This window comes from Leptonychotes weddellii, chromosome 12 (assembly GCF_054177405.1).
Source record: "Leptonychotes weddellii isolate Sample4059 chromosome 12, ASM5417740v2, whole genome shotgun sequence".
Classification (NCBI taxonomy): domain Eukaryota; kingdom Metazoa; phylum Chordata; class Mammalia; order Carnivora; family Phocidae; genus Leptonychotes; species Leptonychotes weddellii.
The window spans coordinates 9,355,443-9,383,088 of NC_138380.1; the positions used below are offsets into that span (position 1 = coordinate 9,355,443).

The following is a 27,646-nucleotide window of genomic DNA, read 5'->3' on the forward strand; positions in this document are numbered from 1 at the left end:
AAGAGACCTTCAGAATGCTAGTCAACAAAAGATAGAATGATACCATATATTTGAGTACCTTAGTATTTTTAAAATCATGCTCATTACAGACAATGGAATGATCCATTGGTGAAACTCCCAACTGCAGACCCACAGATGACAAGCTATTTAGTGAACAATTTATTGAGTGTCTCATTACCTTTTCCCCAACAACAGACATGTGAGTTCATTCTATTAACCTTAATAAGGTTGCTTTTGAAGCTCTTTACTTCTATTATTTAAATGGGAACTCTGTCATATGTTAGCCTACAACGGAACCTAAATAACCAGACCAATAAAGCAGATGCAATGTGTTAAAGACTTCATCTGCTACAGATGAGTTAGGATGCTCCCTTTTGCTTAAGCGAAGCTATTTATAGCCTGTCAGAAAATGAAAACTTAAACAAGGAATAGGTTTCTATATCCTCGGAGCACTAATGCGCCTTCATCCTTTCAGGTTAGTGAAGCACATCTCTCTCTAGGGCTGACCTATATAATCCTCAGCCCAGAAAGTTATTCTAAGCACAAGTATTTGAAAACCCATCAAGTGTATACATTAAAATTTAAGTCACAAAGAGCTTTCATGTTTCTAACTGAGCCAAGACAATATTAAACAGTTGCTTTTGTATGACCAACACATCCAAAGATTTGGTTCTTTACAAATGGAATAATCACCTGTTTTAAATGCATTTTGCTACTGAATGAAACGAAATAGCGTTCAGAAGCTTCATTTTTTGTTCATTTTATAAAATAATGGGAAAATATTGAGTCTCAGAAGTTAAGTCATCTTAACATCTAACCCTTCTATTCCATCTCTGACAGCTAGCTGCTCAGCCTCGGCTGGAAAACGTTGAGTCACAGAGAACCAAGGGCTTCATTATGGGAGAGTCCAAGATTTAAAAATTCTTCCTTCTGTTTAATCAAAAGCAGTTCTCGGTAAGTTCTCTTCATTCTACCTCTTGAAGAAACCTAAATCAGTCTAAATTCAAGTAGTAAATAAAACTGTAGATGACCAAAAAGAAAAAAAAAATGCTTTTCAAACTTGGGTTTCTTGAATCCTTGATTAAATAGCCCAATTTATGTACCAGAACTCCCCAAGGCAAATTGACTAGAATTTCAGGGAGCAAGGGAAGCCCTAATATGAAGAAAAAGATATTGGCATCTGAGAGATCAAAGGTATATTTGTGAATACTTTTCCTTTCACTTTTGTGGCCTTTCCTCTATTTTCTTTGTTCTTCCGTTTAAGTTGAAACTCCTTTCCACTGGGGATGATTTCAGCTGGGTTCCTCTCCGATTAAAGCAAATGATATTGTTATTCCGAAGAGATGCTTGTTAGAATGAGGGAATATCTAATTGGTGAAATGGAGAGAGTAGGATATTTTGGTGCTTTGTACCACTCCAAGAAACCATTTCCTTCTCCATGTGTCCCAGGTAAGCCACCAGGGGTTAAAATACACAGAGCTATTCCCATTGCTTATTAATGCACAGCCTCACATTATTTGCAAATGGCTTTGCACCTTGCAGGAAATAGTGCCTTTAACACTAAACCCTAATGTGGGATAGCCTCTACCTCTCTGGCAGGAATTTCTCCTCAAGGTCACATAGTAAAATGCCTTTCTCTTTCAAATGCCAGTATTAAAATTGAATTCTGCCTTTGTACTGTGCAGAAGCAAACAAAATCTCAGCTTACATAATGATGCACGCCCACAGCACCTGAAAACTCCTCCTTCTGGGGGATGAGATAAATGAGGATTGCTTCTGGAACTTGGTTGCCAGAGGTAAAGGCTAAGTGTGAATTTGAACTGGATCCAGAGCCTGATATTAGTTGGACATTAAAACTGTCGAGTGGTCTTATAAAATATGCCTGGTGCTTGTTTCATTGGGCCAATTGGCTTCTAAGGGTACTGACTTCCAACTTTCATCCCACACTCTGAGACTCAACTGAGTGCCAAGAGACATGAAATTGTTGACACAAGAGGATATAATGTTTGTAATAAAAAATCCATTTGTCTCTTTTATACCTATGCATTTTTTTAAAATTACAAGGCACTTAAGGATGTTGTTCAGGCAATCAAGCTTTGGACAGGCTTAACATTTAAACTTTGCTATGAGTTTTAAGCAACTTCACTGTGAATTTCCTATATCTGCACAGATTTGTTATACCAATGGGTTAATTTAATGACTGATCAAATTAACTTTTTTAATTCTTAGTTTTTTAAGAATTTATTTTCAGTGACATGACCCTATCATAGTACTAATTGCTTCTTCTGTTCTAAACAGGCATTCTGGGTTCTTTTTTATGAAGGCATAATTTTCTTTTTGTACTGATACTCACAAGCATATGAGCAGTTGCTAACAAAGTTTTCATTGGCAGAGAAGGTAAGAATGAAGAACTGAGGTAGTTGCTTTTAACGTCTTTATTTAGAGTATGTGGTGACTCATGATAGATGGGGAACTATATTCTATTGTGTACCCTAGGAAACTCTTCTTAGACTTTCTTGGGCTCAGATTCCACACTCATAAAATGGATATAAAATGTCACATTTTATCAAATCTGAGATACTGCTGATTGTGATTGAGATACTGCTGATTGTCACTAAGGAAAACAAAATACTACTTAAACTACAGCACAAAATTTTCTTCTCCCTTGGAATTGTTATTTGATACTTATTGAAAGGTCTTTTTTTAAGCCTTATCTAGACATATTTAATCATATGTCACACATTTGTTTCTATGATTTTCTGTGTGCACAATAATTCTCAATACACTTAAAAAAAAAAAAAGCTATATCCAAACTGTGAATTCACAGGCAGTGCAAACTGTTCTCCTGCCCTACTATGGTTACAATCTGCCATTAATTATAGATGTCCCCACAGTCAGAGGTACAGCTTTGTGAAGAAAAAAAAAATGTATCTTAGACTCTATGGAGTATGGAATTACATTATGATCAATAATCTGATATATGATTATTTTGTGGTTTGCCTTCATACTCAGAGCTATCAAAAGTCTTCCAGGTACTATGGACAGTACCACGCTCCAATGAACTTCCCTCTAATTAAGTACACAGGTATGAGTGGCTTTTAACAGTAACTCCCCGTGAGACTGACCCAGAAGTCACCCAAGTGTATAAGCCAGGCTATCCTACTTGCTGTCTTTCAACTTCTACCTCCTCCTGTGACAGGGAACCTTTAAAAAAATGATAGCTCCATTCTGTCAAGCTGTACAGACTTTAGGGCTTTATATAAATCCCATTGAACCTACATATTCTAACTTGATGGCCTCATCCTTGCTGAACACTGCACTGACCTGCTTCAGTCAGTAGAAGTATCTTTGGAATCATTCGGCACATGCCTCCACGAGTCCCTCTCCCTGGCTCATAATGCAAGGTATACAGTACTGCAGACTTTATTTCTCTAAATTCAGTAACCTTCCTGGTTCACTCAACCAAATGAGGAAAACATTAGACCACGTAATGTAAAAATAAGTCCCGTAGGTGTGATCTTTGAAAAGATTAGAAATGTTGGGCGCCTGGGTGGCTCAGTTGGTTAAGCAACTGCCTTCGGCTCAGGTCATGATCCTGGAGTCCCGGGATAGAGTCCCGCATCGGGCTCTCTGCTCGGCGGGGAGTCTGCTTCTCCCACTGACCCTCCCCCCTCTCATGCTCTCTCTCTCTCTCATTCTCTCTCTCAAATAAATAAATAAAATCTTTAAAAAAAAAAAAGAAAAGATTAGAAATGTTTATAGTTCATACTTAAACTCCCTTTGCCTATGTAATGAACACAAACCCAATCTGTTTAAATTCATCACTTCAGTGTTTTCAATAAAAGCAAGAGTGAATTATTAAGGAAAAAATAAGAAAAGCTAGAGTCTGCTGTTGCCAATAATAGTCTGTGTATTCCTGGTCATGAGAATAAAATTTAAAACATATCCTTTTAAGAGCAACACCTTTAAAATTCTGTGGGTATTCCAAATTTTGAGACATTTAGTGACTTTATACTTACTACCTCTCCTCAACTTGTAGCTTCTCAAATTGATTAAGTCTTCCTTCAAGTGACCTAGCCTCACATCATTCCAAGGGGAGCCCTAAGAAAGGGACTTTGGATGCCGCCCTTGATTTTCATCCTGAGGTGTGCTCCTCCACTGCCCTCTACTGTAAGTATCCATAATTTCTACAAGGCTGCCAGAATGTATACTGTTATTAATTGAAAAACAGAATATCAAGTAAAAGCTCTACTTTGGAAAGAAAAAAAACCCCACAAAGATAACCTTTAAAAACTGGTAATTTTTCATTATAAATTACCACAAAAAGGTATTAAGTCACCATTACTAAAACAATGTTCCAAAACTATGACAAATCATGCTAAGGAGAGTTGGTTATATTTGTAGTGGCAAGAGGAAATTATCTCAGGATCTCATGTTGGAACTTTTTCGTTCACTCCATGGTAGGTAAATGAGTTAAAACATGAAGTGTAGTAAAGTCCATAAGCTGACTTCTGCTCTCAATTTCCTCTTTTTAAATGTCTCCTTTCTTTTCTGAGAAAAGGTTTTCATTTTTCCTCTTCTATTGAAACTGGAATATAATGTATGGCCAATTATTCACTCTTGTTTATTTTTTTTTAAGCTTTTATTTATTTATTTGTCAGAGAGAGCACAAGCAGGGGGAGTGGCAGAGGCAGAGGGAGAAGCAGACTCCCCGTTGAGCAGGGAGCCCAACAGAGGACTCAATCCCAAGACCCCGGGATCATGACCAGAGCTAAAGGCAGACACTTAACCAACTGAGCCACCCAGGCATCCCTACTCTTGTTTATACTTGGATCAATTGCACTTTAACAAAAGTTGATTCCTGGCTCTTGATATTTCATTTTCTTATTTCTGTTCTGCCTTCCTTTCTTCCTTCAACAAATATTTGTTGAACAAGCTTTTTGAGAGCTGGAACAAGATTGGTTCCTGTCTTCATGGAACTTACAGTCTATGAGGAGAAAATAGACATTTAACAAGCAATTGCAAGAATAAGTATTTAATTATAATTTTCCAGAACAACATTACAGATCAAGCAAGTAGTATAGATAAAGGCCCCGAATTGGGAGGAACTCAAGAAACTGAAAAGGAAAGGTCAGCATGCTAAGAAATGTGGTATGTGAGGCTGGAGGATGAGGCAGGAGTAGAACATTCTGGGTCTTTTAGGACACGTTAAAGATTTTGGTCTTTATCTCCAGAGTAGCTGGAAACCATTAGTCATTTTAGGCAGAGGAGTGACATAATTAGACTGTGTTTAAGAGAGAGAACTATGCCATCTGGGTGGAGCGAGTGGGGAGAAGACTGGATGCAGATTTTTTTTTTCAGGGGATATTGCCTGAGTCCACTGAAATATGATGGAGGCCTGAAATAAGGAGGCAGTGAATGAGTTGGAGAAATTTTTAGAAAACACAAAGTGAAAGATTGGGTGTGTAGTTGGAGGAGAGTGTATAAGGGAGAAGTTGTGGAGTTGGACTAAAAGGGAAGAGTATTTCTGAAGTGTAGGAGGCATGTAAATTCATCACTAAGGATGCTAAGTTTCCTCTGTTATTCAAAAGAAAATGGCTCCTTCTTTATCTTCTCCTCTGCTCACACAACAGCACACATGCATACGTAGAAATTCCCACATTTTAAAGTAATTTTAGGTACATTTTATTTATATGTCAGCTAAACGGATATAGAAGACTCATCCTCCCACCATAAATATACTGAAATATTAGATATATTTAAATATACAAGTGTGTGAATATGTATACATAAATGTATTTGTTTTGTGTATGTATATGTATGTTGTGTATAGATGTGTATACACACACACACGTGCATGATGATTCAGCTGCTACTACTAAGGATTCAGACCCTGCTATGGACCTTACAGTTGGGGACCAGAACACTAAAGCATATTTGGGATTCATGTGGTGGGCCTGCCACTTCCACTCATGAACTCAACCAGGAAAACCATAAGGTAGCTTCCTTGTACTTCAGTCAGTGTACTGAAGAGAAAGGCAATTAAAAACCAGCCTGAAATTTCTGCCACACATTGGTGCAAAAACTGTAAACTGAAAATTTAAAGTAAAATCTCATTCAGAAATGTTGAAATCCAAAGGATGTTTTCATAAGCAAACACAACCACTGTTTACATATAATCAAAAATTTTAAACCATAAAGAAGCAAATAACAATGTCAAAAAGTCAGTAGAAGCAATAGGAAAATTAAGACTTAAAAATTACAGATGACTTGACAATCTGAGAAGGACTATAAAATAAGCTTAAAATAACTGAAAAAGTAAAAGGAAGAATGGATGTCATAATAGTATAAAGTGGTATGAATAAAACATCAGTTGGATTTGAAAATGAATGAAAAAAATGATTCTGAAAATATAAAAAAATTAACGGAAAATATCCTCAGAATATGGCTAAGCAGCATAAAAAGTAAAACTGAAAAGAGAATTGTTAGACCATCCACATATAAAATTAAATGATTTATTTTCTAGAGACATCTAACCAAAAAAGATCTGACTCAGGAATAATTGAATTTCAAAGTGAAATGCCCCAAAGAATGGTTCTACAGATAATGGCTTGAATGAGGAAGCATAATGAAATCAATCACCCATTCTATCCTATGGATCAACAGCCAAAAATTCTTCATCATGAGTACAAAACTTCCAAAGAACTTTTTGGGATTTAAGTTTTAATTTTCAACTTTATGAAAAGAACTTCCTCCCATAAGGAAATATGTGGCACAAGACCAGCTTTCCTGCATAAACAACCAGAAAACTGCATAAAATACATGAAACAAAGCAGAAATGTGATGCCTGAGAGAAGAGAAACAAATAAGATGAGCCCTTCCAAAGAACTTTTTGGGATTTAAGTTTTAATTTTCAACTTTATGAAAAGAACTTCCTCCCATAAGGAAATATGTGGCACAAGACCAGCTTTCCTGCATAAACAATCAGAAAACTGCATAAAATATATGAAACAAAGCAGAAATGTGATGCCTGAGAGAAGAGAAACAAATAAGATGAGCCCTATGATCATTTCAGCTTTCTATCTGGAAGTAATTGCCATATTACAGAATAGATACAAAACAAACCAAAACAAGTCTGCCTCACTGAGATGAAAAGAGAGACATAAACTTTGGGGAGGTGAATGAAGGTGGCTGATATTTTCAGAGCAAAGTACCAAGGAACCATGCAGAAAAGGAGCTCCAGAGATCTGCATAGAGATCACATCAAGTCCTTGTCTGAATTCAATTCTGGTTGTGCATTAAGTAAGAACTCTACAAGACCAGCCAAAAACAACATCTAGAAAACTATAAACTAAAAAATTCCCAGACTTCAAATAGGGTTGGGGGATATTGGAATTCCTATCAGCCAGAGAGGGGCAAAACTGTTAAATACACAGGACATTTGCTAGAGACTTCAGAAGAGTCATGCCTTAGTACTGGGACTCAAAAGACCTAGAGTAAAGGCTGCAGTACTATAGACTCATTCTAAGAAAGCCTGAAGACAAACCTCAAGAGAATGAAGCAGATCCTCAAGTAACTTAACTGTCCACCAAAACATAGTTCAAGAACTTTAAAGGACAAAAAAACCAAAATTAATTCAACTACACAAAAACAATCATGTCCAGCACCTAACCAAAAATTCCTAGACATGCAAAGAAGCAGAATTACTTGACCCATAGCAGGAAGGAAAAAAAAAAAAAAAGCTATAAAAAGATCCCCAAATGGCAGAGATGATAGAATTAGAAGATAGAGACTCTTAAAAAGCTGTTATAATTATGCTCAAGGCTTTATAGGAAAATGGAAGATATTTTTTAAATAATAAAACAGAACTTCTAGCATTGAAAAATACAATACCTGAAACGAAAAATTCACAGTGATGTCAGCATCATGGTGGCATAAGATGTCCCTCATATTTGTCCCCCTCCCTGAACAAAAATTTAGAATCCATCCAGACAAAAGTGCCCTTGAGGGAGCTGTGGGATTCCAGCACCATATACCAAGGGATCCAGGAGGAATCTTGCCTACCCATGCATGGGGTAATAGGCAGACAGACCACCAGGGGCAGGTGTGGAATCTGCAGCTGTTCATGAACCAGCTCCAGCCTTGCTCAGCCATGATCTGGAAGCCCCTGGAAAACACTGTCTTAGATAATCACCCACATCTGAGAGAGCATTTGTGGAAGTACAGGTTTCCAGAGGACAAGATCCAGCACACCATTAGAGCAAAAAAATATGAATTTGAATGGGTATGAGGAACACTTTGACTTTACCCACCTCATCCCTTTCCCAAGGCAGCACAGCTGAAGGCCCTCACCTAAAACCAAAGCTCTTATAGGAAAGGAATAACATTAACTAATATTTACTCATGATCATAGATGCAAAATCTTTAACAAAATATGAGAAAATCAAATCTAATAATATATAAAAAGGATAATACATCATGACCAATTAATGGAGTTAAGATTGGCTTAACATTTTAATATCAAGCAATATGATTGTCATATTAACTGAATTAAGTAGGAAAACCATATAATTGTAATCTTAAGTCATGTAATCATAAAATCTTAAGTCGTATAATCTTAACCAGTGGGGCGGGGGGGGGACATTTCACAAAATTAGCTCATGTAGAGTAAAAATCTCAGCAAACTAAGGATTAGAAGGAAAATTCCTCACCCCAATAAAGCACATTTATGAAAAACCTACACATAACCTTATAATTAATGGTAAAAGACTGAATGATCTATGCCTAAGATTTGAAACAAGGCAAGGATGTCTCTTCCTTTTGAAATTATACTGGAGGTCCTACCCAGTGCAATAAGGCCAAAAATAACAATAAATAGATAAAAGACATATACATTGGAAAGGAAGAAATAAAACCATATTACAGGCAAAATAATCAGATTTGCACACAACATGATCTGTAAATTCTAAGAAATCTACAAAAATGTTAAATGACTAATAAGTAAATTTAACAAGATCACAGGATAACAAGACCAATTTAAAAAATAAATTATATTCGGGCGCCTGGGTGGCTCAGTTGGTTAAGCGAGTGCCTTCGGCTCAGGTCATGATCCTGGAGTCCCGGGATCGAGTCCCACGTCGGGCTCCCTGCTCAGCAGGGAGTCTGCCTCTCTCTCTGACCCTCCCCCCTCTCATGCTCTCTATCTCATTCTCTCTCTCAAATAAATAAATAAAATCTTTAAAAATAAATAAATAAATAAATAAATTATATTCTATATACTAACAAGAAACAATTGATGTATAACAGTTGATGTATAAATATCCCATAAGTGGTACAACCCTGAAGAATTTGTTTCCTAGCATTTTCCATGGGATGCAGCTCCAGTGTCCCATAGAGATACCTGTTTTATGCACCCTTCCGTAGCCCCTTCTTTAATAGCTTCACTCTTGACAAGTGCTTCTGTACATCCAGATAAAACAATTGACCTCCAAACAATGTGGGGGTTAAGGATGCCAACTTCCCCTGTAGTTGAAAATCCAGATACAACTTTTGACTCCCTAAAATCTTAGCTACTAATAGCCTACTGTTGACTGGAAGCCTTACAGATAACATAAATCGTTGATTAACACATATTTTGTATGTTATATATATTAAATACTATACTCTTACAATAAAGTAAGCTAGAGAAAAGAAAATGTTAAGAAAATCCTAAGAAAGAGGGGTGCCTGGGTGGCTTAGATGGTTAAGCATCTCCCTTCGGCTTATGGCATGATCCTAGGGTCCAGGGGCTTGGGATTGAGCCCCCGCATCTGACTCCCTGCTCAGTGGGGAGCCTGCTTCTCTCTCTCCCTCTGCCATCCCCTCCGCTTGTGCTCTCTGACTCTATCTCTCTGTCAAATAAATAAATAAAATCTTTTAAAAAAGAAAATCCTAAGAAAGAGAAAATGCATCTACAGGACTATACTGTATTTATAAAAATAAAATCCACAAATAAGTGACCCATGCAGTTCAAACTCATGTTGTCAAAGGGCCAGCTGTACTTATACCCCAAATCCCCATTTTAGGTTCTGCTCTTGAGAAACCCAAACCAAACCATGTGGCAGTATGGCGTGTTCTGGAGTTGAGGACATCATGACCAAGCCCTTTGGTGCCTACTTCCTGAGAAGTACAGAAAATGGATCCTCTGCTTACAGATAGGCCCAGATTGTAAGTAGGTGAAGGTAGGGACTATAGGCTTGGTTGTGTGTATGGATGGGGGGGGGTGGTCTCTGCAGTGTGTGGTACCAGGCTATGCCTATAGGAGCTGTTTTGAATTGATTCCTTTATCAATGTCGTGTGATGATATCACTTTCAGTTCACACTGATGTCTGCAAGCAGTCAAAAGCCCATGATAGGGCGCCTGGGTGGCTCAGTTGGTTGAGCGACTGCCTTCGGCTCAGGTCATGATCCTGGAGTCCCGGGATCGAGTCCCGCATCGGGCTCCCTGCTCGGCGGAGAGTCTGCTTCTCCCTCTGACCCTCCTCCCTCTCATGCTCTCTGTCTCTCATTCTCTCTTTCACAAATAAATAAAATCTTAAAAAAAAAAAAAGCCCATGATAACCAACGAAAAAGACAGCAATATCATCTTGACAGTCTATTCTTCCCTCTTCATGCTCCAAAGTTGAGTGTTAATCTCAAAGAAGGGTGGGAAAGGGAAAGTTGTGAGAGAGCAGAATGCTTTTCTCCTGCACTTAATATTGCTAACCCCGCAAGTCTCATCTGGGAGATGGGAGAGGAAGAAAGATTTTAATCAAACATGAGATCTAAGTTTTACAGTGACTAGTCCAGAATTTTAATAATTGAGCCTATTTTAATATCTAGTTTTTAGTCTTACATTAAATTTTAGTATTAAAATATGCTTACTATATACTTAATTAAAATATATGAAAATATACTATCATACTATATGCTTAATATAATTAAAATATACTAATTAAGTACTTAATTAAAATATACTTATGTTCATACTAAAAATGACCAAAAATTATGAATTGGAGTGATGTCCTAAGTGAGTCTCATATTCACCAAAAGATAGAGGTGGGTAAGGGGTGGGGTCTGTGGTTTTAAACCGAGCATAGCTGGCAAAACAAACATAGTACATAGAAATACATATGAGTATATAATATAACATAAATGCTGTTTAAGTGAGCTTTGTCTATTCCCTGGAGCATATATATTTAACCACTGAAAAACAAAGCATGAATTTGGGATGGTGCTTCTGAAGGATGGTTGTCAATCCATCCAAATCACCTGGGTTGTCAGGATTTCTGGGAGTGTGGCCTCAAAAATCTTTATTTTTTAAACAAGCTCCTCAGGTGAATTTTAAGAACATTATAGTTTAAAAATTATTGTTCTACATATTATCCTGTATCTTACCTTTTTTAGAGATATTTTCTCCCACTTTATTCTTCTTTGTAAACATTGTTCTGGCTATTCTGTGTCCTTTGAAATTCCATATGTATTGTAAAATCAGTTTGTCAATTTCTATAGTATATAGAGATCTGCTTCATTTCATTTAATCACTGCATCAGATTATATTGTATTCTTTAAGTTAATTTATTCAGTCATTCCTCTATTTTGGACATTTTTAACTTTTTGCCATTTTAAACCATGCAACAGTAACATCTGTGTGCACACATCATTAAAAAGTATGCAAGTACTATTTTCAGGCAGAGGCTTAGAAGTAGAAGAGCTGGATCATAAGGAATGTGCATTTAAAATAATGATAGAAATGATCAAATTCACTATCAGAAAAGGAATTACCCACTTATAATACGTAAATGTGTATGAAAATGCCCATTTCCCCAAGTCCTCTTAAACACTATTATTCATTTTTTCCATTCTTTAATTTTATAAGGTTTATTGTTTTTATTTGTATTTCCATAATTATTATAGAGTTGGGTATCTTTGATGTATTTATTAGCATTCTTTTTCCTTCCCTGAACTGCTTCCTTTTTGTCTTATTGATTGGCAGAAGCTCTTTTTATGTTCTGGCTAGTAAGTTTGATATTTATGCTGCAAAGATTTCTTCCCCATGTGCTGCTTGTCTCTTTAGGTTGTTTTTCTCTTTATAGAAGTTTGAAATTTCTTAGTCAAATCTCATTTGACTTCTGAGTTTTGTGAGTTACTGAAGAAGACCTTCCGCATCTAAATATTATTTTTTAAAATCCTTACTCAAAAAGGATTTGACTTTTATATTTAGCTTTTAATACACTAGAAATTTATCTTTATATGGTATGAAGCAGAAATTTATTTTTATTCATTTCCATGTATAGATAACTACATCAAAGATATTTATTTTAAAAAGATATTTATTAAATTTATCACTATATTTTCCATCTAATGTAAAATGTCACCTTTATTGTAGACTAAATTCCCACATATCTAAGTGTATTTCTGAACTGTATTTTGTTCTATCAAAGTTTATGCTCATGCTACCTTTTTATTTTTTTTTATTTTTAATTTTTAAATTTTTTTTAAATTTTCTTTTAAGTAGGCTCTACTCCCAGCCTGGAGCCCAACATGGGGCTTGAACTTACAACCCTGAGATCAAGGCCTGAGCTGAGATCAGGACTTATATGTTTAACCAGCTGAGCCACCCAGGCACTGACCCCCCTCATGCTACCTTTTTAAAACTACTGTAATGACATATATTTTTCTTTACCTACTAGGAAAAATCTCTTCTTATTGACCTTCTTAAAAAAATGTTATTGGGGTGCCTGGGTAGCTCAGTCAGTTAAGCGTCCAACTCTTGATTTCGGCTCAGGTCACGATCTCAGGGTCAAGAAATCAAGCCCTCCATTGGGCTCTGCCCTGGGTGTGGAGCCTGCTTAAGATTCTCTCTCTCCTGCTTTCTCTGCCCCTCCCCCTCTTCTCCTGCATACACTCTATCTCTAAAAAAAAAAAAAAGTTATTCTCCTGGCATACTTACAAATCAGTTTGGTAAAATTCCGTAAAAATTTTGTTGGGATTTTGGAAAGGTATTGCATTAAATTTAGTAGATTTACTTGGAGATTTTTTTTTTTTAGAGATAATGAGTCTTCTTGGTTAAGAACATATGTCTTACTATTTATAAAAATCTTTTACAGAAAACAGGATCAGTTTTTAACATTCTTTTTGGCAGGCCCCCAAAATTCTGTAATTTATTGATTGAATACACATAATCATCAAGGCTACGGTAGATAAGGTAAGGTTTTTAAACATTGAAGAGTGGCAGGCCATGACATCCCAAATATGCCATTGTGGCATAAGGGAATATTTTGAATTAAAGGCACTCGAAAAACAGCAGGTTCAGGAAGAGCACTCTGACCTCCCCTTGTCTTCCTGGAAGCAGGGGCTAAAACTCCCATGAGAAAGCTACCCTCTCTGTACCAGGAGGAAAGAAACATTCTTACCACTGGAGACCCAGAGTAGAGGCAGAGAGAATTCCGTACAAATAGACCTTGTTAAAATAGCTCATCTTCTGTTAGCCTCCGCATACATTTTACTTACTTTTCCACAATTGCCTTTCTTTGTTCAACCTAGTTTGAAGGCATTTAGGTTTTACCACTTCTTTGGGTCTTCATTTCCTTATGAGGGCTCCCATGTTACATAAAACTTATATTAAGTACATCTGTATGCTTTTCTCCTGTTAATTGGTGTTATGTTATTTTAATTTTCAGGTCCAGCTGAACACTGTAAGAGGAAACAGGTGAAGTTTTGACCCTGCCCACATTTATACATATATTCCCTACATTTATATTATTCCTCTTAAATTCATTTCCCTCCCCCTTCACTTGCCTCTCCCATCTCAGTAAATAAAATTACTATATACCTCCTTGCAAAAGCAAAAAATGTAGGAGTCAGATCTCTCATACCCCATATTTAATGCATGACCAAGAAGAGCTGATTCTGACCCCAAAATATATCCCAAATCCTTTCACTTTTGGGCTTCTCTACTACAGTCATTCTAGGGCCATCATCATTTCTTAGCTGATGTGTCAATTCAGACTAAGGTTGGATAGTGTATAACCAAAGGTTGGCGGGGTGGGGGGATTAGATGAGAATGGTTTAACCAAGATAGAAGCTTATTGCTCTTTCACAAATAGTGTTTGAAACAATATAAGAGTTTGTTTCCTTTCGGTACTGAAAGTCAGGCTATTGACTCCTAAAACAAGAATATTTTCTATTATGTAAGTGGCTTCCAACATGTAAGGTGTCAATGCCTGGGAGTTCATGGAGTGGCCGGGTGTTCCTAAAGCCTCTTATGCATTAAGTATTATCCATTAGGTTAAATAAATAATATATCTAGCTCATATTTATTCTGTGGTATAATAGATATTTTTAGTGATATGCCAATCTTTTTGTGGTTAATAAATCCTGTACAAATATATATACATATAAGTAATATATATAAATTGTACATATATGTAAATATGTACATTGTGTATATATACACAATTATATGGGGAGGGGGGAGAGAAAGAGAAAAGAGCTTACAATGCACCATATACTATGTTTGGCCCTGAGAATGTAGCAGTGAACAGATTGGGCCAAGTCCCTGCCTTGTCGTGGAAAACAAGGTCAATAAATAAATGAACAAGTGTTCTAAAGAAGAAAAACAGTGTGCTAAGATAGAGAGTAACTGGGGGAAGAAATTTTTGATAGGAAAATCAAAGGCTCTTTGAAGAGGTGATATTTGAGCTTAAAATGAGCCAGTTATGTGAAGAACTTGGCAGGACATGGAGACAAACATTCTAGAAAGAAAATGAAATAGAAGAATAAAGGGGGTGAAATTGGAGGGGGAGACGAACCATGAGAGACTATGGACTCTGAAAAACGAACTGAGGGTTCTAGAGGGGAGGGGGATAGGAGGATGGGTTAGCCAGGTGATGGGTATTAAGGAGGGCATGCTCTGCATGGAGCACTGGGTGTTATACACAAACAATGAATCATGGAACACTACATCAAAAACTAATGATGTATGGTGATTAACATAACATAATAAAAAAAGAAAGAAAGAAAGGACTTGTTCTGTTTAAAAAGCTTGACAGAAGCAAGTTTGGCTGGATCTTCATATATAAGGAGAAGAAATGCTATAAGATAAAATTGCAGATAGGCAAAGGCCAGATTATTCAGGGTCTTTTCAGTTTGGATTTTATTCTTAAATCGGCTGATGAGTTTTAAGCAAACAGGGACCTGATCTGTTTTATAGTTTAGAAGAGCTTTGGCTACTCTGGGGGCACTAGAGGAGAGAGGCAGGCAGGTGAAAGAGGAAAAGACACAGTGGTTATTATGGAGTCTGGTTACGGCAACCCAGGGTTGGCTAGCCTGCTCTCAATGTTGGATCTTTTTCTATTTAGCAATAATACCCATTTTTAGGAGCGCTATTGCATCCCATCTAAAAGACTACATTTTCCAGCCTCCCTTAAAAACTAGATGGGCCACATGATTAAGTGCTGGCCAATTAGGTTTGACTAAAGTATTGGGTGAGACTTACAGGAAGCCTCTAACAATGTCGAGCTTCACCTGAGCCTGGGCTCCAGAGACCGTGATGGCTAAGAAATTCCCCCACCCCCTTGTTTGCTGAACAACTCCACCCCCCACACACACCCACCTTTTTGTGTTCCAGGAAAAGGATTACTTCAAAGAAATACCCTCCCCGTATGACTTAGATAAAACTCCCATAAGACTCTCAGATCATTTTCTTGTGTTTACCCCTGAGGAGGCCAGATTTCCTCCAATGCTCTATTTTTTTTGAAATAGAATTGACTATATAACATATTATTTCCAGGTGTATCCAATACCTCATTCTTTGTCTCATGAATGATTAGCTGATATTAGAAATGTTTGCCTGAAAAGAGCTAAACACAGATAAATGTTTCCTGTTCAGCTGACTGAGATTTCCCCTGATTACAAAAATCCCAGTTCTAAATCATCCCACCTGCGATTTGTCTATGCCTCCCTATAAAAATCTAAGGTAAAATTACACTGTGATGACATGTGGATCTTAGGATGTAGGGTGTGTTCCTTATTGCAAGAGCCTGAAAATGATCTCCTTAATTGTGTGGTGCATTTTATCTTTCACATCTTTTATAAGGCAGATAGTGTATCTTCCTTGCCCTTCTTCCTTCCTAATGCTTGAAAGGTATAAGGTGAAGGTTGGAGCTCAGGCAGCCTTCTTGGACCACAAGATGGCATACGTTTAAAATGAACCATACTATATCAGACTGTGGAAAGGGCTATAAAAGAAGCATGAAAGAATGTAATGATATTATAAGCAAAATGAGATTAATTGTGAGGGGTTTGAGTGAATCTCAGGGAAGACTTTTCGGAGATGATACTTCATATAGGTCCTAAAATAATCATTTTTATTGGTGGATGAGCGAAAATGACAAGCATGATAGAATCTGATCCAAATTGACCTCAGCAGGTTGGAATAAGTGGTCAATAGGACAAATGGAGGCAACTGGCTGGATTTATGGAATGAAAGAAAAGGCAAATTGAAGTTACTTTCCAAGGAGTCCAGAAGAATAAGGATGCCAGGGAAAGAAATGAGACTCTGGGAGGAGCAATAAATGAATGATTTCAGTTTAGCCACTTGAATCAGAGGTAATGGTCAAATATTTAAGTGGAAATATCCCAAAGGCAGTTAGGAATACCGCATGAGCTGTTAAAGTGAGATCAGAACAGGTATGCATTTTGAAGTTGAGAGTAGATGTCGATAAGATAAAGGTAGCTGCCTGGAGACTGGGAACTCCAAGACCACTCCGTGGCAGCTGTAGGAAGAACACCTGTTGCAGCAAAGAAGGGTTGGCACCTAGGCTTGTTGTCTCTTATAGCTTTTCCCTAGCAGTTGTGTGGAGCCACACTGTTCTGCAAGATTTTAAAAGATAAGCCAAGAAAAAAGTGTTACTTGTTCCAATGTCTTTGAGACATTCTGGGTTTGGAGATAAACAGCTTCGTCTGGTCTCCATGAGATGTCTAAAAATGGATAATGTGTTATAATTCTCAGAGGAGGTTGGTGATGATATGCTGTGTTTTCAAAAGTTATTTCACTGCAGAAGATTTTTATTATATGATATCTTTGGAACAATATGCCATATATTTTGAACTTTATCAGTTCAAGAAAATGAGGAAGATAATTGGGAAGGAAGATAAAGAACCATCTTTGTGTCCTGGAGAAAACAACATAACCCGCAAGTAGGAATTCTTTCTGTTGGAATACCTTGAAAATTCGGTTGAAGCTATGGAATCTCGACTCCAAAAATTGTACCATGTTTGTATGTGTGTTGCCTTCTTTGGAATCTCCAAATATGCCAATGGTTAAGAATAATGACTCATTAATTTTCTTTTAATATACATTTTTAAAACTTTAATATGCTTCAAAAATATTAATACATAAAATACAAAATAAAAAGTAATATTTCCCTCAGCCTGTGGCCTCCTATGTACTTTATCTCTTTTTCTCAGAGGTCACTTTTAACAATTCTTTCTATGGATATCCAAATGTGTTTAAAAATATAAGTGGGACTGTTCCACCATTTGCATTTATAAAACTTACTCTGTCATGAACATTTTTCCACATGAGGGCATATTGATTTCACTTATTCAAAAAAATTCCTGGTATGATATACTATAATTTTCTATTCTCTTGTCACCACTCTTTGTTAATACATTTAAGTAATATTTATGGAGTCTCTGTTATGGGTGGAGGTATCCTGTTGGCTGGAGAATAGCAATGGACAAAACAGATATGGTTCCAACTCTTAGGGAGCTAGTAGGAGAAGACAAATGATAAATAAGTAAATGGGTACGTTAACTACAGATGGTAAGTATAGCTATGCAGGAAAACAGACAATCCTAGATGAGAGAAGGAGTAACTGGGGGAAGAAAGACTCATACCAAGTCTTGATGAATGAGCCAGCTGTGAGAAGAACTGGAGAAGGAGCATCTCAGGCTTTTGCAAACAATTTCATTATGAACATTCAATAAGTACTTGTCGGTCACTTGCTCTTTGCCAGCAACTGAGCTACAGTATGAGGATTCAAGGGTGAACTATTCAAATTTGGTCATTGTTGTTGTGGGGCCTACATTTTAAGGTAATGAAATAAAATATAAAAGACCTTAACACAGTGACTGCAACAAAATAATTGCTCAATAAATGTAAATTTGCTTTATTACTTAAAAGTTTGCAATCTGACAAGTAAATTTATTTCACTGTTCAAATTTGCTTTTCCAAACGTTACCAATGTTGTTAAAGGAAATTTTCAACTTTTAATGTTTGTGGGCCTTGCTCGTGGGCTCCCAGGGAAGCTATATTTTAACATTTACTAAGGTCAAAATGACTCTGCAGAACCCCAAAGTATGGGCTCTATTTGCGCCCCAGGCATACATTTACATCTGCTTTCTTAAAGCCTGAAAGGAGCATTCTGAACACAAAAGTTAAGAAAAAGGAAGAAACTTCCCTGGTTCCCATAAGGTTAAAGTCCTATAGCCCTGCATATACTAGAAACTTAAGATAAGGTCTACAACTTTCTGAAATGTCCTTTGTCTAACAATTTGTAACTTTTTATGGTAAAAAGTGTATATAACCTTATAGCAAATGTTCCTTTGCCAGAGCACTCTCTTGTGAAGATTGCGTATCATGGGCAGCTGTCCTGACTTGGGCTCAAATAAAACTCCTTTCTTTTAGAATTTCTAAATGGTTTGTTCATTTTGCATCAACGGTTGTGTTTTTCACATGTTTATTTGCCATGTGAATATTTTCTGTAATTTGCCTGTATATATATCCTTGGTCATTATTTCACTGTTTTGCTTGCCTTTTACTGATGGATTTGCAGTTCTTCATATCATCTAGATAGAGCAACCACTTGTCTATTATATGTGCAAATATTCTCACTCCACCTTCAGTTTGTTGTCTTCTTAGTTTCACTGGTGGCATCTTTAAACATGTGGGCTTTTGAAATTAATTGTAGTTGAGTATTTCAGTTTTCTTTTAAACAATTTTGGGAGACACTTGGTCTAGATTACCCATAAAAACTTTGCAAAGATGTAGGCTACAGCTATAAACACTGAAGTCATCCAGACATATGTGGAGTACCATGTTGATGGAGCAGGACAAACATTTGCCGCAAATCTATATGTGCCAGCACCAGCCCAGGTGCTTATCTATACCAAATCATTTGATCCCTACAGAACCCTTCCAAAGTAGGCAGCGTTGTTTCTGTCTTATACCTGAGGAAACTGAAGTTTCAATGTCCCACAGCCTGTGGGCCCCAACTATGACTGCATACTCATAATATTTAATTAGCAGTTTGGTTTAAAATTGTGTATTAGATAGGTGCACATTTGACGTAAGAGAGGTAAATGTGAAAAACACCTGGGAGTTCTATTTGATCTGGTAGCTAAAAAAGTGAAGGAACATAGACCATGTTGTACTCTTCTATGACTGGATTATACCTGGAACATTGTGAGATAAACAGTCAGATATTAGTTAAAGCAGTTAAAACATATTTTATTTAGTAACTACCGATAATAGGAGAAACAGCTGAGCTCCGTTCTGATTTGTGCCGAAGTGATTTGGATGTTTTAAAGGGAGAATAAGGGAGGGAGAAGATGAGGACCTAGTAGAGTCAGAGAAGTGAAAAATTATAAAGGGTTGGTCAGTGTCAATGTGATTAGGACAGCTCTGTTAGCTAGCTAGAAGTGAGGATTCTATGCCCCAGCAGAGACTGGGAAACAGAGGCTGATTATTATATTCCAAAGAAATGGCTCTCAGGTCCTGGAGAGATAGAGATAGAGATAGAGAGAGAGACAGAGAGAGATATGACAGAGGGAAAGAGGCACTTCTGAGTTGCTAGAGATACATGTCACAGTTGTAAGCCCTTTGAGAGGTCAGGGCCTATCATCAGGTGTTGGCTAGAACAAACAGTAATTCTGGCAGTCATAATGTTGGGAACAAAGGACCCCCCAAATTAGAAGGTAATAACTGACAGACAGGATGGGGTCCCTGATGCCACGGGAGGAAACACTAAAATTTCAAACAGGCCAAATGACCATGAGAAACAAAACCAGTCACACAGCCTAAGGTGACAAACTTGCACAAAATTCAGCAAAATTTGCAAAAAGACTCCTGTAACCCTTTGTGTCATGCTCTCCAATGGGTGCCACATCTTGAAACCACCACCAGAAATATTGAGCTGTATCTTGTTCCTGAAACTAGTTGTTTGGGACTTGAGTCTAACCAGGTTCCATAAAAGGCACAGAATTTGTGTGTTTTGCCTATTTAATCTAAGCCTAATCCTTCCCCTTTGGCATACTCTTAGTTTGTAGTTGAAAACTGCATTTCCCTATTTGCAAACTGCATGATAATACAACTTTTCCTTGCCTCTGACCAAATCCTTGTATTTCAGGTTTTTTTGTTGACAAGCATTCTCAGGCAGGCATTTTATGTGGGTGGGAGGAGCAGTTCTGGGATCAATCTAGGGACAGGCTGTATGCAACTAGAAGTCATATTAGAAGTTGGTCAGGTGTTTTAGTCTTGTGGGGGTCTGCAGGAGTTGCTGCGTGCTGAGAGATGCACAGTTCTCACTAGTTCTTGGAACCACAATTTATGAGCAACATTAAATACAGAGAATGGGAACCAGGATGGTAGAGTCTAAAAATCACATTACATTAGAACCTTGAGAGAATTGAGCTTAGCCTAAAAAAGGTAAAGCCTAGGTAGTTGTCACGAGCACATGAGTGCACACATGAGTTATGTCTTCTCACGGTGTCAGCTTTATTGAGTCATAAAGCAAGATTAACATAATTGTAAAGCAGTTTCAGGATTTCAAAACCAATGACATTCTGCTACGTGTTTAACTTGGCTTCTCACACATCACACAAAGCAAAGCATAAGACAAAGTCACCCAACAAACAAGATACAACAGGGGGTAGGAAGTTAATAAACCAAAGTCAAAGTCAGTCTGGGAGTGTGCAGTTGAGATAAGGACTCGGTCCAGTCAGGGAGAGCTGTTGGCACGTGCTGCTTATTATGTTCAAGCCATGAAGAATCTCTGTTCAGAGATCAATAGGGCAGAGTCTTCGGTGACAATTGCCTTTTTGATGTTGTCAGCTCTGAAAGGATCATTATCTAGGAAGTCTGACAGTTTCTTGCAAAGATCCTTGCTTTTTAAAGGAGTTTAATCAGACTTGGGCCTTTGTAGACCTCCTTTGGTTTGGCGGATTATCAGTTCTGGGTACCCTCAGCTTGTTCTATTTTCAGTGATATCTGGTCTTAGCTACAACATCTTTGGCTGCATAAATCACTGCTTAACATAGATCACTGTTTGATATGAGTGACTCCATCTTGCTTTCTACTCTCTTCAATACATTTAAGATGATTGTGAGGACCAGGGATCCCTCTAATATGTGGTGGCCCTGGGAGCTGGGGAGGAACAGTGACAGGTACAGGAAGAGGATTTTTGCCTAAAGTAAGAATTTTTCTGGTGATGAGGATTGGAAAAGGCTGGATGGCAAAAGAGTGAGCTCTCCATCCTAGGAGTGTTAAGGAGCAAATGGAGCTGCAAGTAGGTGGCTTAAAATTTCTTCGAACTAAAAATTTATTGACCTTCCGGCACCTGGGTGGCTCAGCAGGTTAAGGGCCCAATTTTTTATTTCAGCTCAGATCATGGTCCTGGGGTGAGGCCCCAGTCCGGCTCAAGCTCAGTGGGGAGTCTGCTTGAGGGTTCTCTCTCTCCCTCTGCCCCTCCCCCTGCTCAAAGGCCATGCTCTCTCTCTCAAATAAATAAATCTTAAAAAAACACAAAACTTTATTGACCTGAAAGATAAAACAGTAAGTTATTTTGTCAGCAAAATGCGTTTAATCTGGAATAGCAAAGAATTGCAATTCAGGACCTGCAAGCTATGGCAAAACCATAGGTAAGCCCAACAAAGGAGAGGACCGTTATTTCAGGAAAAAGGAGGAAGTTGGGAGGGTTGTTTGGAACTGAAAGTTCACTGGAGAAAAACAAACGTTCAGGGCGATGAGGGTTTCTCATTGGCAGAGTTTGCTGGGATTGCTAAGAGATGCGACAAACATCTTTTTCCGGTTGGGGCCTGTGATTGTTACTTCTTTCCTGTTGAAGAGTCTTCTGTTGAGATCTATAATTGACAATTCTTCCTGTAATTGGCAATTCTTCTAATTGGCAGGCAATGGTACAGCCTGAGGGCTCCACTTTAGTGAGGTTTCTCTTAATTTCGACAACTGTCTCTGATTACGTTCACCAGGAAGGGAGGAACGACAAAAGCAGGTGTGTGCTCAGGATGCAGGCAGGAAGCAGAACGAGGGAGAACGAGGACCGGGAGGACGGGCTCTGGAAAACTGGGAAGTTCGCCTGGCTCTACAGCCAGGCTGAGGAACGGTGACGGAGCAACTGCTGCTTGATTTTGAGCAAAGAGCGGCCTCCTCACTAACTGCAGCGAAGAGCGCTGGGCAGAATCACCACAGCCAGCTGAAAGGCCGAACTAGCCTCGAAGAAGGCTGCAGGAAGAAGGAGGGCGGACGTCCAGGCGTGAACGACGCCGGGGGCGCGCGGCTCAGCGGGGACGCGCGGCCCGCACGGGCCCTCGGCTCCGGAAGGGGGCGGGGCCGCCTCGCGCGCCCGTTACTTAAGCCTGCGAGCGCCTGCCGCGCGCTGCCGAGGCTCCTCAGCTGAGCTCCGAGCGGTCGATCGCCTTCACTCCCGCAGTCCGCGCTCCGCTTGCCGCTGGCTCCACCCGCCATTGTGTAAGTGCGGCCGCGGCTCAGCGCGCCGCCCGCGGTGTGTGCGCGCGGGCCGCGGGATGGGGCGGGCAGCGCGACGAGGGGGGCGGCCGCCTCCGGCTCTCCAGTCCCCGGATGGTGGCGGTGCGCGGGGAGAGGGAGGAGGGAACGGCTCCCGGAGGCACGCGAGGCGCCTGCCCGCCCCGCAGGCCGGCCTCCCTCTTGGCTCCTCCCCGCGGAGCCAGGCGGCAGGGCCCCCAGCGCCGCGGCTCCCTGGAGCTCCGCCTGGAAGCCGCCGCGGGAGCGCGGGATGGAAGCGGCCGGCGTTCTGCAGAGTTTGCGCACTGTTTGATTAGATAGGAGGCATTCTAACGTGGGGTTTCTGTTTCTTTAATGCAGAGGCCTGTAGTCCGATATGGAGCATGCCTTTACCCCGTTGGAACCCCTGCTTCCCACCGGTACTGTACTTTTTTCCCTGTTGCAGTGTCACTGACCTGCCCCCTCCTCGGAGCCCTGAAGGGTTAAAAGGGCCTAACTCTAGACCCAGAAAGGTTTCCAGTCGGCCTCTGGTTCCCGAGTTCTGAGCGCTTAGGCATACTACCCAACCTCCCTTCTGCCTCCGTTTCCTCCCCTGAAAAAGCGGATACATCTCAGTCCTTGGCACAGAGTTGTGAGGACTGATTACCGGACGCGTTCCACGTGGAGAAGAGTGAGCGCCCTGTGCAACGTTAACCCTTAGGCCTCGAGGGCAGCTTCAGCTAGTCTCTAACATCGCAGATCTTTAGCCGCCAAATGGGTTAAGATCAGTCATTATTGCCTCTCTTGCATTTTTAATCCATTGAAAGCCCCCCTGAGCTTATCCAATACAAGACGTTTTAAAGCTCTAACACTGACTTGAGGATTTTTATTATTTTAAAGTTTCAAATTATCGTAATTCACAGGGTTATAGATGAGAGGTATGAGTTATTGTGAAGCTAGCATTCTGTGCAGTAATTGACTTACGTGATAATTTCTTAATATCAAATATATTTCTTTACCAGTTTTTCTTGGTTGTGTAGAACTTGTTTTATCAGTTCATAAATTTAAATGGAATGCATAATTTAATGTTTAAAGTTTTCTATAGACACATGAATAAATGGGTCTAGTTAGAGTATTGAATTTGATTTGGACTTGTCCAGTTGTTCCCCATCCTGGGAGTATTGGTGGTAAAACAAAGAATAGAAGTAGGGGACCTTGACTTCTTAGTCTCCAGTCATTCACTATGCTAAGTTTTTCACATATACCTTTTATATCTTATTTGCAAGTGAAGGAAAGCAGTAACAGAACGAGAATCTGAACCCAAATCTGTTTGACTTGGTTAAGAGGTTGAGTGTTTAATTATTACTGTAAATAGCTTTTCAAAAGTTGAGAAAAGCAATGGCAAAGATTTTGTGAAATAAAGTTCGTAGTAACCTAATGGTAGCCAAACAGCATTTCCGTGAGTAAATGTTTGATCCATGTGGCCTGTTGATGTTCAGTATTGTTGTGAAAACCTAAGTGCTTTACTGTGATAAAGGAAATTTTCAGCTTTTGATATTTGTGGGCCCTGCTCCTGGGCTCCCTGGGAAGCTGCTGTACTTTAACATTTACTAAGGTCAGACTGACTCTGCAGAACCTCAAAGCATGGGCTCTCTTTGTGCTCTGAGCACATATTGTACATCTGCTTTGTTAAATAAACAAAAAACAAAACACACGGAAAAAGGAGCAGTCTGAACACAAAAGAAAAAGAAACTTCCCTGTTGCCCATAATGAAAGTGCTACAGCCCTGCATATTGTAGAAATTTAAGATAAGGTCTGCAACTTTCCGAAATGTTCTTTGTCTAATTATTTGTAACTTTTTACTTAAAAATGTGTATAATCCTACACCATACTTTGCTGGAGCACTCTCTTCTTTGCAAATTTTGTGTATCCAGGGCAGCTGTCTAAGACTTGGGCTTGAATAAAACTCTTTTGTTTTTTGGAAATTCTAAAAGATTTGTTCATTTTGTGGCAACATCTGACTGAAGATTTCTCGTGTTTTCTAGGTTGAAAAGAATATATCCCAGAGATAGTGCAGTATAGTAAAGCTTGGATTGAGGAATCAATCTCTGGGTTTAAACCCTAGTTTTGCCACTATTTACTAGTGTTAACAAACATTAAGCTGAGTGAGTTTTAAAGATATAATTAGGTTTATTTGATTCATGAAATCAGGCAGCATCCCAGCTAGTAAGTAGAGGGGAGCTCCTAAAGGCTACAGAAAGGGAAAGGTTTGTTGTTGTTTTTTTTTTTTTAAAAGGTGGGACAAGGAAATGAGAAAAAAGGATTGTTTGGGATGAGGTCACCTTCCTTTGGGAGATGGAGAAAGGCCAGTAACAGATGACTTCATTGGTGCCGACCAATTTCTGACTGAAGACTACATTTCTGGGTGAGGTTGAGACTGCAGTTAGATTGGTCTAGCATAAGTGACTCCATTTTTGAGCCTGTGGTTTTCTTTTTAGCACTAATTATCAGACCTTGTATTTCAGGTTTTTCACTGGTAAAATATGAACACTTAACAGGATTGTTGAGTATAAATTGGTTGTAATACAAATAAAGCACTTAGCATCAGTAGTGATAAGCTATTCAGCAGTAAGTCCAAGGGGAAAACAAAATGGCAGTTGGATTTCCGGGTCAGTGCTGAGATGGGAAAATACTTGGAGCAGTAGACTTTAGGAAAAATAGGCAGTTCTGCTTGCTCTGTTTTTATCAAAGGTTTAGTGGAGAAGGCGCGGACGCGTTAAGTTGGACATGTGTAAGCCCCTCTCTGGAGCAGGGCATATAGAGTAACTGTAAGAACTATAATATCCTTTATGAAGCACAGATCCATGAAGACAGAATCCAGTGCTCCCTTGGGATTCTCTGTGATTTAGTGGTTCTCATAGTTTCTTCCTCCACTAAGGGTGAAAGTATGTAGGGATTTCTGCCTCCTCTCCGGCACTGGCCTTGAAATAAAGGCCTGAGGCAAGTTTGCAGTTGACTACGGATACCTGAGAGATACTTAAAAACAGAACAGTGTATTAGGAGAGACCAGTGCATTGCCTGCCTTTTGCATGATTCAGCAAATATTTAAGTTTAACTTTAGCAGTATTCCCTTCATCAAACAGATATTTAATACTTATCTAGTAGAGAAGTAGCTTTTCAATCAGTAACTTCTGTGACTGATTGGTAAATGTGATTTACCTGTAATGCTTACTCAGATTTAATACAGTGGGCTGTCCACCAGTTAAGCTGGTTTTAACTAATTGCCAGGTGGACCAAAATGCTTACATCTCTGGGATCCTAGCTCAGATTTTTTAATCTTTTTTTTTTTTTTTTTTTTGGTGGGGGAGGATAACTAAAGTAAGTGCTTGTTTAAAGAAAAACTAATGCAGTTTGAGTTTCCTGTAATCCCTCTTCTAGAAATAACCATTATTAACAGTTGGCATATGTTCTAAATATTCATTTTGTTACATATACCTCAGCATATTATGAGCTTTATTTTAAAGAAAATGGATTCCTATTATAAATTGTTTTGTAATTTACTTTTTTGGGATAGTGAGTAAATTTTTTTTTTTTTTTACTACATTGTATGTGTTCTATTTTTTCAAACAAAATAGAAGTGTTTCTGAAGTGAAAAAGTCCATCCGACTTACCAGAGATGATCATTCTAAAATTGTTTTTGTAAATTATGTTTATATAAATAAGATAGGACCTATTTACCCATTTCCTGCAACTTTTTTCACTTACTATGTTAAGGTCCATATGTATAGGTATCCCAAGTTGTCTTTTTGATTTTTTTTTTTTAACTTTAATTGCAGTGTAGCTAACATAGTTTCTGGTGTACAATATAGTGATTCAACAAACAAAAAAAACGATGGCTAGATGCCGCAAAGTAGGTGGCAGTGACTTAACTGTATGTGTGCTTGTTGTCAGGCCTCATCCATCCTTGTCAAGGGGAGTGCTCACCTTCTCTGCTTTCATACAACACCCCAAGTTCTGTTTTTTAATAGGCAGTATAGACTCAAATGAACTAGTCTTTCTTAAAAGACATTTAGGTTATTTCCAGTTTTTATTGTTACTATCTATAATGCTATTTTTGATCCTAGGTTATTGTGTGTATATGTATATATCAGTAGGATAAACTAGAAATAGAATTGTTGGATGAAAGGGTATGTTTGCATTTCTGTTATCAAGAGGAACTGACAACTAGCTAGTGTATATTCTTTGGTAGTAGGTGCAGCAGAGGTACAAAAGTGGAAGGTATGATCCCTTCTATCCAGGAGTTTATAGTCTGGTTGGAGAGTTGAGAACAATATACGGATTCTAGTTAGATGTTGAATTGTGTATTACAGGAACCCACATAAGGAAGGGAGGGACTCGGGAAGGAGATGAGGGCAGTTTGGAGTAGGCAGGAAATCACGGAATGGGTAGACCTCAGCTGTGCCTCTGCAAAAGCACTGGACTTAAATTGAGAGCAGCCCAGGGGGAGCAGAAGAGTAATGCGGGTGATGTGCCCTGAGTGAAAGCTCTGTGCTCCCTCTGACCAGGTGTGAGCTCACCTGGTGGTGAGTAAAGAGAATGAAACTCTGAGTAGGTTGGAGAGTGCAGGTGGGGATTTTGGTTGAGGAGTGAGGGTAACATCAGATTGTGGAGGATAGAGAAATTTAATGCAGGGTAGGAGATAAGAAATGCTTCTGAAATCTTCTGTATCTTCTCCCCCCTTGGAACATTCTACACAAAGCTGTCATCCATGTCATGGGTTTGCTAATCATATATGGGTTAAAGTCCTTCTCCTGGACTTGAAGATGCTCTGAGTTCTGATTCCTAACTACTTTTCCAGAACAC

At 38.8% G+C, this 27,646-nt stretch overlaps 1 protein-coding gene, 1 long non-coding RNA gene and 1 other non-coding gene across 14 annotated transcripts in view; 2 read left to right on the forward strand and 1 right to left on the reverse strand.

The window, feature by feature from the left end:
• Positions 1 to 17,436, forward strand: part of LOC145716450 (uncharacterized) — a 182,647-nt gene extending 165,211 nt beyond the window's left edge. For 2 of the 3 annotated variants that reach the window (XR_014139088.1, XR_014139089.1), the window contains exons 3-6: positions 841 to 954; positions 2,299 to 2,397; positions 4,040 to 4,170; positions 13,701 to 17,436. This is a non-coding gene — a long non-coding RNA (uncharacterized LOC145716450). Of the gene's footprint in view, positions 1 to 13; positions 200 to 840; positions 955 to 2,298; positions 2,398 to 4,039; positions 4,171 to 13,700 lie in introns of those variants that run through there. The other variant, XR_014139090.1, reaches the window with a different exon arrangement.
• Positions 17,437 to 22,699: 5,263 nt separating this feature from the next.
• Positions 22,700 to 27,646, forward strand: part of TPK1 (thiamin pyrophosphokinase 1) — a 335,883-nt gene continuing 330,936 nt past the window's right edge. For 2 of the 10 annotated variants that reach the window (XM_081799933.1, XM_081799936.1), the window contains exons 1-2: positions 22,700 to 22,789; positions 23,165 to 23,223. In XM_081799933.1, coding sequence (XP_081656059.1) covers positions 23,181 to 23,223 — 43 coding nt within the window. In that variant the 5' untranslated portion in view covers positions 22,700 to 22,789; positions 23,165 to 23,180. Of the gene's footprint in view, positions 22,790 to 22,988; positions 23,224 to 25,079; positions 25,209 to 27,646 lie in introns of those variants that run through there. The other 8 variants (XM_081799937.1, XM_081799932.1, XM_081799939.1 and 5 more) reach the window with 7 other exon arrangements.
• Positions 26,668 to 26,789, reverse strand: LOC115940664 (U6atac minor spliceosomal RNA). Its single transcript, XR_004075395.2, has one exon. It is a non-coding gene; the product is annotated as a U6atac minor spliceosomal RNA (small nuclear RNA).